The 19,137-nt window shown below is 46.4% G+C and overlaps 1 protein-coding gene across 1 annotated transcript; it reads left to right on the forward strand.

Annotated features, from left to right (window-relative positions):
• The first annotated feature begins 11,825 nt into the window (after nucleotides 1–11,825).
• Nucleotides 11,826–18,418, forward strand: LOC140399757 (probable G-protein coupled receptor 139). The gene is made up of 2 exons (XM_072489257.1): nucleotides 11,826–12,016; nucleotides 16,210–18,418. The coding sequence occupies exons 1-2, from the start codon at nucleotides 11,932–11,934 to the stop codon at nucleotides 17,106–17,108; spliced, it is 984 nt and encodes a 327-aa protein (XP_072345358.1). The 5' UTR covers nucleotides 11,826–11,931; the 3' UTR covers nucleotides 17,109–18,418.
• The last annotated feature ends 719 nt before the right edge of the window (nucleotides 18,419–19,137 follow it).

Below are 19,137 nucleotides of genomic sequence, written 5' to 3' on the forward strand. Positions count from 1 at the left end.
TGGCTCTGGGAATTTCTCCTGCTCTCGGTCCTCGCGCCATCACTCGGTATGCTCCCTCCACCTCCAACGGACCCGCCGGGGCCTCCGCTCCCATTAACGAGTGCAGCATCGTGCTCACATATGCCCCGACGTCCGCTCCCTCCGCACCTTCAGGAAGACCAAGAATCCTCAGGTTGTTCCTCCTTGCTTTGTTCTCCAGTGCCTCCAACCTTTCCACACATCGTTTCTGATGTGCCTCATGCATCTCCGTCTTCACCACCAGGCCCTGTATGTCGTCCTCACTCTCGGCTGCCTTTGCCTTCACGACCCGAAGCTCCCACTCCTGGGTCTTTTGTTCCTCCTTTAGCCCTTCGATCGCCTGAAGTATCGGGGCCAACAGCTCTTTCTTCATTTCCTTTTTGAGCTCTTCCACACAGCATTTCAAGAACTCTTGTTGTTCAGGGCCCCATGTTAAACTGCCACCTTCCGACGCCATCTTGGTTTTTGCTTGCCTTCCTTGCCGCTGTTCTAAAGGATCCACTGCAATCCGGCCACTTTCTCCTCCTTTTTTCATCCGTATCCAGGGGGGATTCCCTTCTGGTTTACCGCACAGTGTTTTTAGCCGTCAAAATTGCCGTTGGGGCTCCTATCAAGAGCCCAAAAGTCCGTTTCACCGGGAGCTGCCGAAACGTGCGACTCAGCTGGTCATCACCGCACCCGGTAGTCTGACTATTTCATTCGGTGCTCTTGCCTGAAATAAGGCTAAATATCCATTATGCTTTGCGAAGTGTCTATTTCCATGAAATATAGTCAAGCAGGTGGTTAAAATGAATACCCTTCAACAGGCAACTAATTCGCAAACTAAAGTATCTTCTATAATTCCCTCGTTGTTGATCTTATGATCAACACTTGTTAGTACATTAGTGTCCTCCACAGCAAAGGGTGGGGTATAATGAAAGGGGAATCGACAGGCTCTTGATTGTGAAGTTGCTGGGACCACGGAGGCAATGCTGACAAATGCGCCCCCATGTCCGGCCACACACCGAGCAACATTTAAATAGTATCCATACCACAATCAGAATTACAACGGTGATTATAATCCAAAACACAATCCTCTGTCCGAACAATCCCAATCACCCAAAGCCAAAGTCCCATCCCCCATCCTCATGAAACGTTGTTAGCTCTCTACGAATGTGATCCACCAGGTTATCAATTCTCTCTGAGTCTTCAGGGATGGACGTGCAGCAGTCACTTCCAATCAGGTCATAAGTACCTCCCTTTTCAGCAAGCATGAAGGGCCATCCTATTCTGCAGGGCAACCGCTCTTATAGCAACCATCTCAGTTTCTATCTGGCTATCGGTTTCTGCAGTGTCATTAGCTACCTGCTCAAGGATCTGTCGTAGTTCACGTAGTTCGTATGTATTAGTGGCTATTCCTAATGTTGGTATCATTATTCCCAGCATTTGTGCCCATATCATAACACTTCGTGTCGTCCTGTGATGGGGATGTTCCTGCAATTGCTGAACGTGATGAACATAAGGGACAACGTATCCCAAATAGCAAGAGCCATGCCAATTGTCTGGTAACCCCGGGTACGCCTTACGTCCACAGATAAATTATTTGCCGTTATATGCGGTCACGTTTCCTTTACTATCAGCCATCATTCGTCTAATCGGACCCCCTCCCCAGTGGCCCCCTCTAGTTCGGTTTTCAACTCTTGGCCAGTCAAAGATGAATAGCCCTTTAACTGTGAGGCGGGGCTTAGGGGGTTGCCAATTCAAGGTCTGGTCGCACTGACTGGTGCCGACTGGGTAGGTCCCGTATGTTTTATGTTTCCTAAAGCAGATGCTACCCTTTGGTACTCCAGTGCAATTGGGAAGGATAAAACAGGGGGGCTTGCGTGTTACATTAAATCTAGGCCACCACCATCCTTTAAACCTATTCATATCGTGCCCAGGTGATCTCAAATCTATCATATCCTGTGTATCTTCACTATGCCCTATATTATTCCGTCTTCGGGCCAATTCTGCGAACTCGTTACTGGTGAATTTGATAGGTAGCACCGGGGTGCCCCCCCACCACCCCCCACTCCTCCGAGTACCTCGGAATTTGTGTACAAACCTGTAGAAGCCAGGTATTTCAAATCCAACTAGTATAGATAAAAGAGAGCTGTTTAAGTACTCATTTTTAAAAATGAGAATTTCAGCACACATAAATTCAGGACTTCAATGTGATACATGAAACAGCATAAAATTCCATTATAAGATTATAGCAGCACAGTTGCAAGACAATTTGACACTGCTTGTGCTAATTGTCAAGGCCAAGGACCGAGTTCCATGGCAACTAGGTGGCAAGAATCCAATGCAGTTTGTAAGAGCATTGAATCATATATATATTCTCGATATGAAGTCTCAATTGTTACATTAGCCAAGCCAGCTAAAAGATTAGCAAAATATCACATTCCATAACATGTAGACATGAAACAATTAAAGCTAATGTTGCACATTGAAGATGGACGGCTTGCCATCAAATCAAATGTGTTTGAGTCTAACCCAAACCAATTCGGATTATATTGGGGTGTAATTAGACGACTTAAGACAGATATGAAAGTGTATCACTGAAAAGTGTCCCCCGCCATTTTAGTGTTGTGCTGTGTTCAGTGGTGTTGTGTTGTCTTTCTGTTAGTTTGTCAGTCTGTGTCAGTGATGTTAGTCCACTTTTGACTTTGAGTTTGAGTTTAGCTGAAGATTAGCTCTCTCTCTCTTTTCATGTTTCATTGCCAGACTTTGACCGTTTAAAAGTTACTTTCGAGCTGTCTGTCTAAGCAAAGAAAGATAATGTCTGTAATTCTCTGAAAGCTTCGAATTGTCTACGAATTGCCTTTTAAATGACTTTCAAATTGTAATCAAGCGACTACAACTAAAACAATTCTTTTTGGCACCTGAGAAATTCCTTACCTGAAGTTTCTGCTGAGCCCCAGTATTCGCAAAGTGCTACTGGTAACCGAATGGCAGAAATGATCTAAATTCCTTCAACTTTACACAGTCGAATAATACAAGGAATCGAACAACTTGGCATAGTCCAGAAATATTACAAATCTTACAACTTGTCGTATTGTGCCAGGACTTGATTCATCAACTAAGCTTCCCCCAAACTTGGCGTAGTTCGACAGGTTAAGATCCCCATAAATTATAGATTCCTATAAAACCCAACAATGCATTTAGTTCTCTTTTCAGCATACGAGTGGGACATGTATATTAATGTGTCAGTATTCAGTTTACCCTCTACATGAAGTTGGGTTAATATGATCATCCATAAAAAGGCCGTCATTTTCTTCAGGTCAGCGTTTCGCGAGTACTCTGAAAGTTCCGGATGATGTAGTTTACACCGACTTGCGTGGGTCCAATCTGGCTTTCCATTTACTTTAATGGCTGCTCGGGTTCTGAGCAGCACTTGGTAGGGTCCTTTCCACCTGGGAGAAAAATAATCTTTGTTTAATGCTTTCACATATACCAAGTTTAAAGGGGTGTGTATCCTCCTATTTTGGATGGATCTGAGCCTGTCGCACCTTTTCATGCATTTTTACAGCGGTTTCACACATGGTCTGGGCATATTTGAGTGATGCCTTATCTGCCCATCTTAAGGCTACTGCCGCTGGAGTCATTGGGGTTTTTATTCCAGTTGTCATTAATAATGGGGTTAAGCACGTATTGCGATTTCTCTGATTTCTCAGGCCACACATTACTATGGGTATGGCATCTGGCCATAGCAGCCCATTTTGTTGAGACACTTTTGTAACTGCAATTTTATTTTTTCCATTCGCCCTTTCCACTGAGTATTGCGGCTGATAGGGGATATGTAATTTCCAATAAAATCCCATGCCTTCTGTTAGGGCTTTGCTCAATTTGCTAGTGAAATGAGTTCCCCTGTCACTGCTAATACCCATTGGTATCCCAAACCTAGGTATTATTTCCTTCAACAGAATATTTACCATTGTTCTAGCATCATCACGTCTGGTCGGCAAAGCCACCGTGAAAACATTTCCACTATCATCAGAATGTATTTGAATCCCTTAGCCCTCGGAATGTGTACAAAATCTATCTCCAAATTTTCAAAAGGCATTTCGGGCTGTGGTTGATGATCAAAGACAGCGGCTGTTTTGCCCCCATTATATCTCTGACAGACTAAAAATGTGCGGGATACTTTTCCAATTGTTGCCGTAATACCTGGAGCACACTATTTTTCGCATATGGCATGTGCCATCTCTCCTTTGCCCACATGAGCCTGCCCATGGGCAAGGCGGCTTTGTGGCAAGAACAGGCTTCTGGGGCATACTGCGCGGGTATGGGGTTGGACCCAGATTTGATGGTTGGCTTGGGAGCAACTGGCTTTTAGCCAAGAGCTCCTGTGGGAGGCTTGCTCCTGTGCCTGTTTTAACTTTGGTTCTGTTATAGTGGACGGAAGTTCTACTGCAGAAGCTTGCAGTTGTGGCTGCTGTTTGAGAGCCCCTTCCTTTGCTATTTCATCAGCAAATCTATTATCATAGGAGACTGCATCGTCTGCAGCAGTATGCAATTCGCACATTAAAACGGCTGTCTTGTTGGGCAGCTGAACAGCATCTCGTAAATTTAAAGCCAATTTAGCATGTTTAATAGGTTGGCCGGAGGAAGTTATGAATCACCTGTTTTTCCATAATTGCACAAAAGAGTGTACTGATCCAAAAGCGAATCGCGAATCAGTATTACTGTTTCACATTTAGCCAGAATACATGCCCTAGTAAACGCGACCAACTCGACCGCTTGAGCAGACATTCCCGAAAGCGCAAACGCTTTCACGATCTCGAATGAAGTTACGATTTCATAGCCGGCCAGGAGAGTCATATCATTTGGTCGGTTTGCTGACCCATCGGTGAAAAAGTTGATGTCTGGATTGTCGAGTGGGTGACTTTAATAAATCAGGTCGTGGGGTTGTGGTGGCTTCAACCAATTGCAAACAGTCTTGATAAAACAGATGTTCTTCTTCCGAGTGCGCGGTAAAGAGTGTCGCAGGTTTGGCAGCTGGTGCCCGTTGTAGTTAAAGTTGGTTTTTAGAGAGAAGTACTACTTCGTATCCAATGCGCGGAGGCGCAGTAAATGGATGTGTTGCAGATTCTTTAAGCAGCAGCAAAACAGAGTGAGGAACCAAGACTGTACAAGGGTGATCGCGTACAAGGGGTACTGCTGTTTCTACTATTGTCGCCGTGGCCGCTACTCCTCTTAAGCAACTTGGCATACCCTTTACCACAGCACATAGCGCCACCGAGTAATAGGCAAGGGGCCTCTTCCCTCCTCAATGCTCTTGCACCAGGACCGCTGTTGCAAATCCCACTGCTTCATTCACATAAAGAGTAAAGGGCTTGCTGAGATTAGGAAGTCCCAAGGCAGGTGCGCTTATCATGGCTTGTTTCAAGTTACGAAATGCTTGCTCCCTCTCTGGGACCCAGGTAACAACGGAAGGGGCGCCCTGTAGGGTAGCCTTGCACAGTACCGCATCCATCTCTGTATAGTCCGGTATCCACTGCCTGCAATAGCCCACCATGCCGAGGAAGGTGAGGGTTTCCTTTTCAGTGCGCGGAGTTGGAACCCTTGCTACAGCCGATATTGCTGCAGCTGAAATCCGAAATACTGAGCTGTCTCCTGACAGAATTGCAGTTTGTCCATTGAGATCCTATGCCCTCTTTCTGCTACATGTGATAATAACAAAAGGGTATTCTGTTGACAAACTAGCCCTCCCTCTGAGGCTATCAATAAATCATCATCATATTGAGGGACTGTTGAGCCTGCAGACAACTGGCACTCGTCCAAGTCTCTTTTAATACTGTTAATTCCGATATGTTAAAGCAAATAGATATTGACTTTTCTGGTGCAATGGTATGGAGAAAAAGGCTGAGCGTAAATCTATGACGGAGAAGGTATCTGCTATTGGTGGTGTACATTTGTGTCTGGCACCAATGGAGCAATAGCGATAACAATTTTATTGATGGTTCCGAAACCTTGTCCAAACCACTGCTCGTAGGGTCTTCCTACCTTTGGAATGGGGAGTATAGGGGTGTTACACGGGCGTTGCATTCTCTTCAGCACCCCTGCTGTAATAGTACATTGATCACTCCCTCTATCCCTTTCTCTGCTTCCGGTGCCAACCTGTACAGTTTTAAGCAGGGCAGGGCAATGTTCTTCTGTATCTGCACCCTATGCACTGGGGCAGAATGTACTTTTCCAACATGATTTTTATGTTGGGCCCATAGATGTGCCAGTACCTGGGCCAGGATTGAAGGGAGTAAATGATGGCTCTATCGGGGAGGTTGTTGTATTTCAAATGTAGCGGGCCATTGCTCCTCTTTCCAGGTCACTCTGCCCTCCTGTTTGCCATAAAATTCTATCAGGCAATTCCGTCCGTCTATTTCAATATAAATCCCAATTTCTTTGGCCTCTTTGATCACTTTTCCTATTTGCTTTGACTTAGCGCTTTGTCTTAAGGCCAATGTTAAATGAGGTTCTGAAGTTAAACTCATCCTGAAAAGGTCCTTCTGACTATGGATCGACTGCACTAACATTCCTAATCCCACAATGCCGAAAAATCAAAAGGAGTGAGATGCGATGAGGTCTGCTTTCCTAAGTGACCTTGCGTTTGTAAAATGTATGCGTGCTCATCCTCACAAGCATATCAAGCCGTACAATAGGTCACGATATTCTCACGGCTGGACTCTATCAAGTGTTTTAATAGCTGTGCCCAAGGCCTTTAACCTTTTGTAAGACTTCCTGCAGTTTGTTTAAAAAGAGTTTTTTAACAGTGGTATTGTAAGGGTTAGCGTTCAGCTGCCAGCATACAACACAGACATAGAGCGATCGGGCGCAAGCTCAGAAGTTAAAAAATGTTGCAGCTGGTGAGCTCGTATTTGAGACAGTTCTATAAACAACCCATTATCAATGCAATGTATTACCTCTCCTAATTTGCAGAGTGTCTCTCTGCCTAATCAGGGAAGGTGTTGCTAGGTGGCGTACATCCTTCCTGGGAGTTAAATGCTTCTTGGGCCCTTGCATGATATCCTCTTTCCCTCTAATTGCTAACCAGCGTTTGAAGGACTGATTAAATTCATTCAAATAACTATCATTATTGGGAACCCAGCCCCCATTGATGCCGCGTGGGACTGCAATCCCATCATTCAAAGCTGGCCGAGATGAACCATAAGAGTATTTTAGGAACAGCCAACCATCCCCTGGGAGGGGTCTATAAATACCACACATTCAAGTCAATTTCCAATGATTGATTTTATAGGCATTAGCTATTCTTAGAGACATATAACTTTCTTTGTCAATTCGGAAAAGGTCAAATGTCTGCTGAAATGGTTAATGTTTCCAGCGGAACCTAAGGAGGCGGAGAACTTGGAATGATGCCATTTACGTCTTTTCACGTAATCTAAAAACTTATTCATACTCAATTACTTTTATTCGTAAAGGCATTTCCTTTCTTTTAAACTGATTTTTATTTCCAAGGTTTCAGTGCATTGGAGAAATCTCAACACAAAATCACTTAAATAATAATCTCGGACTCACAATATCAGATGATAAAAAGTACAACCCACTTGGAACTTCATGCTTTGACTAAAATTAATTGGTTAAACAAAGCACAACAATTCTCCGAGCACACACATATCACAGTTAACCGTTAGCCTTATCTCACGGCTACAGACAAATCAGAATTCCCTTTTTCTACAGGAAATGAAATGAAATGAATGAAATGAGAATCGCTTATTGTCACAAGTAGGCTTCAAATGAAGTGACTGTGGAAAGCCCCTAATCGCCACATTCCGGCGCCTGTTCGGGGAGGCTGGTACGGGAATCGAATCGTGCTGCTGGCCTGCCTTGGGCTGCTTTCAAAGCCAGCGATTTAGCCCTGTGCTAAACGCTTTTACCTACTTATTTTCATGCAAAAGCAGTCTTGAACTATAGTCAAGCATTTCCCAGCATGCTTCGAAGTTGGCAACTCATTAATTTCCTTTCCACACTCCCCATATCTCACGCACTGTTTCTCACTCGCTGCCCGTCATCATCTCACACTCACCCTCTCTTCCGCTCTGTCCCAGTCCCACACTCCCTCTCCTCTTTACACTCTCACTGTCTCATATTCCCTCCCTTTCCCACTGTCTATCTCACTCCATATCTCACACTCTCCCTCGCCCACGCTCTCTTATTGCCCCACTCAATGCCCCACTCAAACTCCCTCCCTCTCTCTAACTCTCTTCCTCTCACACACTCTGCTCTCTCAGACAACCCCTCCATCTCTCACACTCACCTTCTCTTACTCACTCCCTCGATAACAGTATTCCCTCTCACTCTTTCGCTCTTATCACACTGCCTCTCACTCTCACATAGTCTTCCTCTCTCACATTATTTCATTCTCTCATTGACTCTCTCACTCCCACTCACTCCCTCTCTCACACACAATCTTCCTCTCTCACCCACATACCCTCCCGCTCCTGCAGTCTTTCGATCTACTACTCGCTGCCTCTCTCACACCCTTTCTCGCTCACAAACTCGACATCTCACACACTCTGGCCCTTTTACACGAGCTCTCCATCGCTCACACTCTCCGACGCTCACACTCCCTATCTTGCCCGAACTCTTTCTCTCCCACACCCTCTCCCTATCTCACACACTCTTCCTCGCACATTACCTCCGTCTTTCACACTCCCTCCCTCTTTCACACTCCCCCCCCTCTCTCACTCTCTCCCTCTTTCTTCAGCTACCATAGTCTCTTCCACTTCGACAGTCAAGCCCTGTCTCATTCTCACTCTCACACTATCTCCCTCTCTATCTCCCTCCCTCTCTCACATTCTCTCAGTCCTTACACTTTCTCTCACAATATTCTCCTTTGTTTATCACTCTCATGCTCTCACTCACTCACTTACTCACTTACTCGCGCTCTCACTTTCCCATTTACTCACTTACATGACACATTTATGTCAGAGATCACTTATCTCTGAGGTTATGTTATTATTTTGCACACCATCCTTCTCACACCATCTGTCTCCCTCATCCACTCGCCCGCTCTGTCTCCACTCTCCCCGCTTCCTCTTCTCTCAGATTCAACCGCCATCTCTCGTTCCCTTTATTTCTCCCACCTTGTTCCTCAACGTCTTTCTCTCTCACTCTCTTTCTCTCTCACCCTCTTTCTCTCTCACTCTCTTTCTCTCTCACTCTCTTTCTCTCTCACTCTCTTTCTCTCTCACTCTCTTTCTCTCTCACTCTCTTTCTCTCTCACCCTCTTTCTCTCTCACCCTCTTTCTCTCTCACCCTCTTTCTCTCTCACCCTCTTTCTCTCTCACCCTCTTTCTCTCTCACCCTCTTTCTCTCTCAAACTCTTTCTATCTCACGTTCTTACTCACTAATCGTCTTTCACTCCCACCCTGGTTCTCTCCGTTCCCTTTCTGTCCCTCCTCTCCTTCTCACTCTATCTTCCATCAGCACAGCTGGCAGACCAGATCTCTCCCCCGCCACATCTCAGCCCGTTTCTCTCCCAGTTTAAATGTATGTATCAGAGGGACGGCCACATTCAGGAAGACATTGTGCATCAGTTTTAATCTCTCAAAATTGTTTTCTCTTGATGTTTGAGGTGATACGTTTGTAACTGCTGCAGTGTCTGAGCTTTCTGAGGTTTTCCAAAGTTTAAAAAGTTTTCTTAGTTTAAGGATCTGATTCAGATTTAGCGTTGGAATAATTTACTCTGGACTTTAAATAGTGCCAGTTATTCGCTTCGATGAAATCTGCAATTTTTTGTCATCTTGATCCCACTTGACTGACAGAATGGAATGGCCAGAGTTCAAGAGGCCACTGCACCCCAGAGTGCAGGAGAGCTACCCAAAGAAACACACTACAATTGGAGCTGGAACACAGAATGGTCATAGTCGGGAGACGGATATCGCTGAAACTTTCAGAGGTCTAAAGATGGGATTGATGATATTTGAGTGTTATGGTTAGTTGATCAATGTGATGAACACAGTCCAGTGTTTGGAATGTGGTCTCTGGCTCAACAAGAAATATTTTCTGTCACTCAACACAATCTCGGAATCTGTTTTTACTTATCTTTCAAAATAAGTTAAAATATGTTGCAAACTGAATCGAACTGAGGCAATTCCACTGGGAATAAATTAAAGTATTTGTGATTATATCACCTCAGAGTTTAAGAAAGCGAGACTGCTCGTAGAACCAAGAGCCATATCACTTCGCACTGAATAGGCATCCTTCAATTGATATTGTGGAAAAAATATTGCACCCAATCCTTGCTGTTGTTGGTGTTCCTGGGAAGTGATTATAACCATTATGTGTAATTCTGTGTTAGAGAGTCTCTCTCATTTTTAACTGAGAATGCTAATATTGAATGCTGATCTCGTGCTCAACGAAATACAGACACCTGATCAACGATAAGGTGCACATTCTCACCGTGTGTGTGAGGGTTTCTCACTCACAATCCAAACAATCTGAATCCTGCGGTATCCTCTGACAGTCCTCATCGCTATCCGCAATTCCACCAACCTTTGTGTCGTCTGCAAACTTATTAATCAGACCAGTTACATTTTCCTCCAATTCATTTATATATACTACAAACAGCAAAGGTCCCAGCACTGATCCCTGTGGAACACCACTGGTCACAGCCCTCCAATTAGAAAAGCATCCTTCCATTGCTACTCTCTGCCTTCTATGACCTAGCCAGTTCTGTATCCACCTTGCCAGCTCACCCCTGATCCCGTGTGACTTCACCTTTTGTACTAGTTACCATGAGGGACCTTGTCAAAGGCATTACTGAATGGGTTTCACACGGCCAGAATGTGCAAACTCCACACGGATTGTGAGTGTGAATCCCACACACACACGGTGAGAATGTGTAAACTCCACACGGATTGTGAGTGAGAAACCCACACAGACATGATGAGAATGTGCAAACTCCACACGGATTGTGGGTGAGAATCCCACACACACACGGTGAGAATGTGCAAACTCCACACGGATTGTGGGTGAGAATCCCACACACACACGGTGAGAATGTGCAAACTCCACACGGATTGTGAGGGCGAAACCCACGCAGACACGGTGAGATTGTGCAAACTCCACACGGATTGTGAGTGTGATTCCCACACACACACGGTGAGAATGTGCAAACTCCACACGGATTGTGAGTGAGAATCCCACACACACACGGTGAGAATGTGCAAACTCCACACGGATTGTGAGTGAGAATCCCACACCCACACGGTGAGAATATGCAAACTCCACAAGAACAGTTTCAACTATTTTACCTTCTCTCGTTTAATAATGAAGTTATTGTTCTCTTTAATCTCCATGAGCTGAAGCCTGAGGCCCTGTTCAGTAACCTCCTTGCACCCACCTAAACAAAAGAGAATCACGAACCACGTTCCACCTTTGGACGGAAGGTGTCGTGAGTAACATCAGGTGGTATGGTACCACTGCTGTAATGCTGAATGCTGGTACGCCCCTCACTGTAATGTAGTGAATGCCCTCCTGCTCAGGGTGTAAAAAGAACGGGCTCACAAACAGTTAACTCAAGTTGTTTGTTAAGTGGCTCGATTTAATCTCAGTCTGCAGGGATGTGAAACGCGTCACCCGGGGCTTTCCCTCTTGGGTTAATAAGTGAGTATATTCAATTGTTTGCTCAGAATGTGAGCATCTTCTCCCGCATGAGCAGGGGATTAGCAGCTGGATCGGAATCTGGCAGAGAGACACTGGAATGCTGCAGCAATGGATACGAACACACGGACAATCGATGGGAATCTGACAACAACTGATCCCAGCCTGACTGCTGAAGATTGGACTAGTCCACCATTAGCTCGGATACTCGGGGGAGGGCCTGTCCTCTTATCCATCCCCATTCAATATCTATCTGACGGCATTGGTTGGATGTCAGTAAGCATGCAGATCATGTACACTCTTCAAGCTATAGAATTCTTTTACTACCCAATCCTGGCGATTGCTGGTGTTTTTGGTAAGTCTCTCTGTCCAATAATTAACTATGTTAGTCACTCGGAGGTACCTCGTGATTCATTAGTTTCACTGCTGCTGTCTAATGTGTTCCGTTTGAAACCCAGCTATTCTGCCTGAATGCCTCTTTTTCATAGCCCCCATCAACTTTATTTGTTTGCATGGGATTGGGGGAATTCTATTGATAGAAAACTGGTTGGTAGACAGGAAACAAAGAGTTGGAATTAACGAGTCATAGCTCACCGAATTTACAGTGCAGAAATAGACCATTTGGCCCTTTGGGACTGCACTGGCCTTTGCAAAGAGCACCCGACTCGCCCACGTATCTACCCTGTCCCCGTAACCCTGAAACCCCCACTTAAACTTTTTGGATATTGAGGGCACTTTAGCGTGGCCAATCCACCTAACCTGCACATATTTGGACTCTGTGAGGAAACCGGAGCACCCGGAGGAAACCCACGCAGACACGGGGAGAACGTGCAGACTCCGCACAGGCAGTGACCCAAGCCAGGAATCGAACCTGGGACCCTGGAGCTGTGAAGCAATTGTGCTAACTACTGTGCTACCATGCTGCCCTAATTCCGTTTTCAAATGGCAGGCAGTGACTAGTGGGGTACCACAGGGATCGGTGCTGGGACCGCAGCTGTTCTTTTTATAAATGTATTTACGGTGGGCGTCACTGGTTAGTCCAGCATTTAGTGCCTATTACTAGTTGTCCTCGAAGGCGGTGGTGTTGCCTTCTTGAACTGCTGCAGTTCCTGAGGTGAAGGTCCACCCTACAGAATGCGAGGGTTCCCACGTATCTGCTGTTTTTGTTCTTCCAGATTGTGTTGGCCGTGGGTTTGGAAGGTGCTGCCTAAGGAACCTTGGCGAGTTCCTGCAGTGCATCTTGTAGCTGGTACACACGGCTGCCACTGTTCATCGGTGGTGGAGGGTTTGAATGTTTGTGGAATGGGGAGCAATCAACCGGGCTGCTATGTCCTGGATGGTGTTGAGCTTTTTCACCCAGGCAACTGGAGAGTATTCCATCACACTCCTGACTTGTGCCTTGTAGATGGTGGACAGGCTTTGTGGAGTCAGGAGTTGAGTTAACGCTGTAGGATTCCTAGCCTTTGACCTGCCCTGGTAACCACAGTGTTAATGTAGCGAGTCCAGTTCAGTTTCTGAGCAATGGTAACTCCCAGTATGTTGACTGTGGGGGATTCAGCGATGGCAATATCTTTGAATGTCAAGGGGCGGTGGTCAGATCCTCTCTTGCAGGAGATGGTCATTGCCTGGTACTTGTGTGGCGTGAATGTAACTTGCCACTTGTCCCCCCCAAGCCTGGATATTGTCCAGGTCTTGCTGCATTTGGACACGGACTGCTTCAGTATCTGAGGAGTCGCGAATGGTGCTGAGCATTGTGCATCCGCAAACATCCCCACTTCTGACCTTATGATGGAAGGGAGGTCATTGATGAAGCAGCTGAAGAAGGTTGGGGCCGAGGACACTCCCCTGAGGAACTCCTGCAGTGATGTCCTGGAGCTGAGCTGGCTGACCTCCAACCACCGCAACCATCTTCCTTTGTGCCGGGTATGACTCCAACCAGTGGAGAGTTTTCCCCCTGATTCCCATTGACTCCAGTTTCGCTCGGGTTCCTTGATGCCACACTCGGTCAAAAACTGTCTTAACGTCGAGGGCAGTCACTCTCCCCTCACCTCTGACATTCAGCTCTTTCGTCCATGTTTGAACCAAGGCTGTAATGAGGTCAGGAGCTGATGACGCTGGCAGAGCCAAGAGTGAGTGTCCGTAAGCTGGTTATTGCTGAGTAACTGCTGTTTGATAGCACTTCCATCATTTTGCTGATGTTGGAGAGAATACTGATAAGGTGGTGCAAACCTTTCAGCACGGCCTGAAAAAACAAACACTGGGGTCCAGGGAGACCTGCCCAGCGAGATTCGTATTCTGCTACAGGACAACCCCGCAAGCCGGAAGAGACAATCTTCCGCATAGCGGCAGAAATGTGCACCACAGGCACCAAATGCAAGCACAGGGCCTGAAGCCTAATCGCCACGTGGACCATTAGCCACGGGTGTGAGTGCGCTGTCAGAGGATCCCGCCGCCAGATAATGCAGCTTCTCTCTATCCTCCTGAAAACTGTTGCCATTCTTCCTCTGACGACATCTCCAAATCTTCTGCCGTTTGAAGTTTGGAAGTGAATTAAAAGCGGTGGGTCTCCGTGGTATATAGAACATAGAACATAGAACAATACAGCGCAGTACAGGCCCTTCGGCCCACGATGTTGCACCGAAACAAAAGCCATCTAACCGACACTATGCCATTATCATCCATATGCTTATCCAATAAACTTTTAAATGCCCTCAATGTTGGCGAGTTCACTACTGTTGCAGGTGGGGCATTCCACGGCCTCACTACTCTTTGCGTAAAGAACCTACCTCTGATCTCTGTCCTATATCTATTACCCCTCAGTTTAAAGTTATGTCCCCTCGTGCCAGCCATTTCCATCCGCGGGAGAAAGCTCTCACTGTCCACCCTATCTATCCCTCTGATCATTTTGTATGCCTCTATTAAGTCTCCTCTTAACCTTCTTCTCTCCAACGAAAACAACCTCAAGTCCATCAGCCTTTCCTCATAAGATTTTCCCTCCATACCAGGCAACATCCTGGTAAATCTCCTCTGCACCCGCTCCAAAGCCTCCACGTCCTTCCTATAATGCGGTGACCAGAACTGTACGCAATACTCCAAATGCGGCCGCACCAGAGTTTTGTACAGCTGCAACATGACCTCCTGACTCCGGAACTCAATCCCTCTACCAATAAAGGCCAACACTCCATAGGCCTTCTTCACAACCCTATCAACCTGGGTGGCAACTTTCAGGGATCTATGTACATGGACACCTAAATCCCTCTGCTCATCCACACTTCCAAGAATTTTACCATTAGCCAAATATTCCGCATTCCTGTTATTCCTTCCAAAGTGAATCACCTCACACTTCTCTACATTAAACTCCATTTGCCACCTCTCAGCCCAGCTCTGCAGCTTATCTATATCCCTCTGTAACCTGCTACATCATTCCGCACTGTCGACAACACCACCGACTTTAGTGTCGTCTGCAAATTTACTCACCCATCCTTCTGCGCCCTCCTCTAGGTCATTGATAAAAATGACAAACAGCAACGGCCCCAGAACAGATCCTTGTGGTACTCCACTTGTGACTGTACTCCATTCTGAACATTTCCCATCAACCACCACCCTCTGTCTTCTTTCAGCTAGCCAATTTCTGATCCACATCTCTAAATCACCCTCAATCCCCAGCCTCCGTGATTCCCAACCTTGATTCCCAACGATCTGTGCTCCCATCCCCACGTTGTCACAATGCCCATGGTCCTCCACTGTGTTTGGGCAAGGAGCAGTAAGCCTGGGTCATCTTCACAAATACCCTGTGTGAGTATTATAAAGGTGAGGAACCGTAAGCTGCTCTGAATGCTTCAGAGTAACCAATGGAGTGTGAACGCATTTCTATCTTTCACAGGTGTCGGTGAAACTTGCAGCTTCCACGATTTGCTGCAAAATTCAGCCATTGGCCCTGGAACGTGAAATAAGTAGACTGGATGTGATCTCTGATGAACCGATGTTCCAGGTGAACATTAATTCCCGAAACTGATCATAGATCATAGATCATAGATCATAGAATTTACAGTGTAGAAGGAGGCCATTCGGCCCATCGAGTCTGTACCGGCTCTTGGAAAGAGCACCCCACCCAAGGTCAACACCGCCACCCTATCCCCATAACCCAGCAGCCCCACCCAACACTAAGGGCAATTTTGGACACGATGGGCAATTTATCACGGCCAATCCACCTAACCTGCACATCTTTGGACTGTGGGAGGAAACCGGAGCACCCGGAGGAAACCCACGCACACACGGGGAGGATGTGCAGACTCCGCGCAGACAGTGACCCAAGCCGGAATCGAACCTGGGACCCTGGAGCTGTGAAGCAATTGTGCTATCCACAAGGCTACCGTGCTGCCCACATATTTATTGTTCAATGAACATCGACGTCTCCAGAAATGACGCTGCGATAGGCAACTTTTTCAATGATTCACTGGCTGTGATTATCTGAATAAATACTTATTCCAAACTGTACAGTTGCTCACGGCCTGACCTACCTTCGCTATTTCTTTCCCTTCCTTGCAGCTAACGTAGCAACAATTGTGGTAATTTCAAAGGGGAACTGCGGCCTCTCCAAATGTGTCACTCGCTATTTGCTGGCCATGGCAGCAGCTGACCTGCTGATAGTGATCTTCGACCTGATATTGAGACACATTCCAATTGTTTATGAGCAATTCTTTGATGCTATGATTGGGCTCCACTTGTGCAATATCCACGCCGTCCTGCTTTATGCAGTCACTGACTGCTCTGTCTGGTTCACCGTCACTTTCACCTTCGATCGATTTGTGGCCATTTGTTGCCCGAAGCTGAAAAGTAAATATTGCAGCGAGAAAACGGCGGCTGTGGTTCTGGGGACAGTGGCTGTGCTGAGCTGTCTGAAGAACATTTTCTGGTATTTTATGTTTGATCCTGGTTATATGCTCGGAAACACACCTTGGTTTTGTGAGGTTTCAATTAAAAAAACGCAATCAATCATCTGGGGAACCGTCGAATTCATCCATTATATTATAACACCAGCGACTCCATTTGTCCTGATTCTGCTGCTCAATGTTCTCACCGTCAGACACATTGTCCTGAGCAGCAGGGCCCGCAGGAGACTCCGGGCTCACAGCAGTGGGCACAGTCCCAGAGATCCAGAGATGGAGAGTCGGAGGAAATCCATCATTTTACTCTTCATTATCTCGTTGAATTTTGTTTTGTTATGGGCAATATATATGGTATACTTTATAGTTAACCGAATATACGGGTTATTGATTGAACACATACCGCTACCTACATGTGTGCAAGAATTGGGATTCATGCTACAGTTGCTGAGTTGCTGCACAAACACTGTGATTTATGCCATTTCACAGACTAAATTCAGAGAACAGTTGAAGAATATGATGAAATATCCATTCATTCTACTTATGAAGCAAATTAAATGATCATAGAAAGTAAATTAGCTGAGACATCAGACATAAACGTAACTTCATATATTAGCCGGTGAATTCCTGCAGACGCAAAGAGACAGTTACAGTGCTGTTGCCTTTCATTTGGCCTGAACTCCTGATTTAGTCTGAGGTCCCGCTCATGCCCCTGTCTTAGTTCTGCAGATACCATCCGTACTGCCTGGAATACATCACACGGGTTTCTTTTTTCATTAGTTGTACATCACTGTTAGTTTGTGATTTATTGGCAATCCATCATTGCCCTGGGCTCGGAGTTTCGGTCCGACCCTATTTTAACCGCTGCAATCAGCATCACGTCATTATGTCAGCAGTGCTGTTAGGAAGCATGTTTTAGACTTTTACACAGTGAAGGAGAGTAGCCAGAAAAGGTTCACATCAGGACAGGTTGCAGAAAGAACTCAAGGTGATGATGTTCCCAAAAGAGGAAGGAGGTGATTCTGGAGCTGGACAGGACTTTGTTGAGGCCACAGCTGGAGTAATGTTCAATTCTGGTCTCCGCATTCTCGGAAGGATGTGATTGCACTGGAGGGGGTGCAGAGGAGATTCAGCAGGATGATGCCTGGGGTGGAACATTTTAGCTCTGTTTTCACTGGAGCACAGACGGTTCAAGGGGAACATGATTCAGGTGCAGCAGCTTACGAAGGGCTTGGAGAGGAGGAAAGAAGTCAGCTGATCAACTTAGTTGAAGGGTCAAATACAACGGGGCAAAATTTGAAGCTGAAAGGCAGGAGGTTTAGAGGCGATTTAAAGAAAAATAATTTATCTGAGGGAAGTGAGAATCTGGAGAGCCCTGTCTGGGAGAGTAATTGGTGCAGACAAACTAACCATTCAAAGCACTTGGATGAACACTCGAACTGTCAAAACATTCAAAGCTATGGGCCCACTGGGCTGGAGAATTAGTGTCAATTAGAGCAGTTCTGTTGTCAGATCAGCGTTGTTGGGCCGCAGGAGCTCTTTGGTCCGTGGAGGATAATAAATTCTTTGGCATCTGTTTCTGGGTGTTCGAGTACCACCATTTGGAATCTATTGTCAGACAGCACGGCGGGACAGTGGTTAGCACTGCTGCCTCACGGTGCTGAGTGTCATGATATTCAAACACACACATCATGATGGACACACCAACAGACAAATCAGAACACACAACACCACAACCAATGACAGAAAGATATAAAAGCACAGACACGACCCCCGGTGGTCAGTATTAGCTGCAGAGGAGGACCAGGACAGACCTACTACACGACACACTCAGGGAGACAGCACGTGCAGAGTATCCAGAACTGTATTATAAGAGTTAAAATAAAATAGAGTTGTACCACATACAACTGTGTTGGCTCATCTGTGCACCAGAGCACCCAACACCACATGGTACAGGAGTGGATCGATACCTGCCGGCATACCTCAGTGTACACAGACAACCAGCAGTGCCCAGGCAAAATGATAGAGCTCCCGGTTCCGCTGCCGCTCCAGTGCTACGGCGATCTCCGCGGTAACTGGCGACGATTCCGGCAAGTGTTCGAATTGTTCCTGGTGGCAGCTGAACTCCAAGACCTGGGTGATAATGAAAAAATTGAATTTCTCCTCACCATCGCCGGTGCAAGGGCAAGAGAAATATTCACAAGGTTCAGGTTCTTCAGGAGGCAGCAAAGGTACGATTACCAGGCAGTCCTGGACAAATTCTCCAAGTACTGTGAAGAAAACGCAATCCAATCGGCAAGTAAAGGTAAGAAAAGCTGCAGTACTCACCTCGTGGCCGGGATCCCGAATTCCCAGAGGCCGAAATCCCGGGCCTGAGAGAGGGCTGGGTCGAGGTCGGCGGCCATCTTGCTAAAGGTATCACGCTAGCACAGTTGCGCGAGCAGTGCGCAGAACCGGAAGTTTCGTTTGCGCATGCGCGAGATGCTGCGCATGCGCAGTCAAGAAAACGGTCATCGGTAAAGGAACAGCGATCTGAGCATGCGCAGTCGCTTCCTACGTGCTACATACCGAGCGTCAGGATGTCAGAGGC

This window comes from Scyliorhinus torazame, chromosome 23 (assembly GCF_047496885.1).
Source record: "Scyliorhinus torazame isolate Kashiwa2021f chromosome 23, sScyTor2.1, whole genome shotgun sequence".
Classification (NCBI taxonomy): domain Eukaryota; kingdom Metazoa; phylum Chordata; class Chondrichthyes; order Carcharhiniformes; family Scyliorhinidae; genus Scyliorhinus; species Scyliorhinus torazame.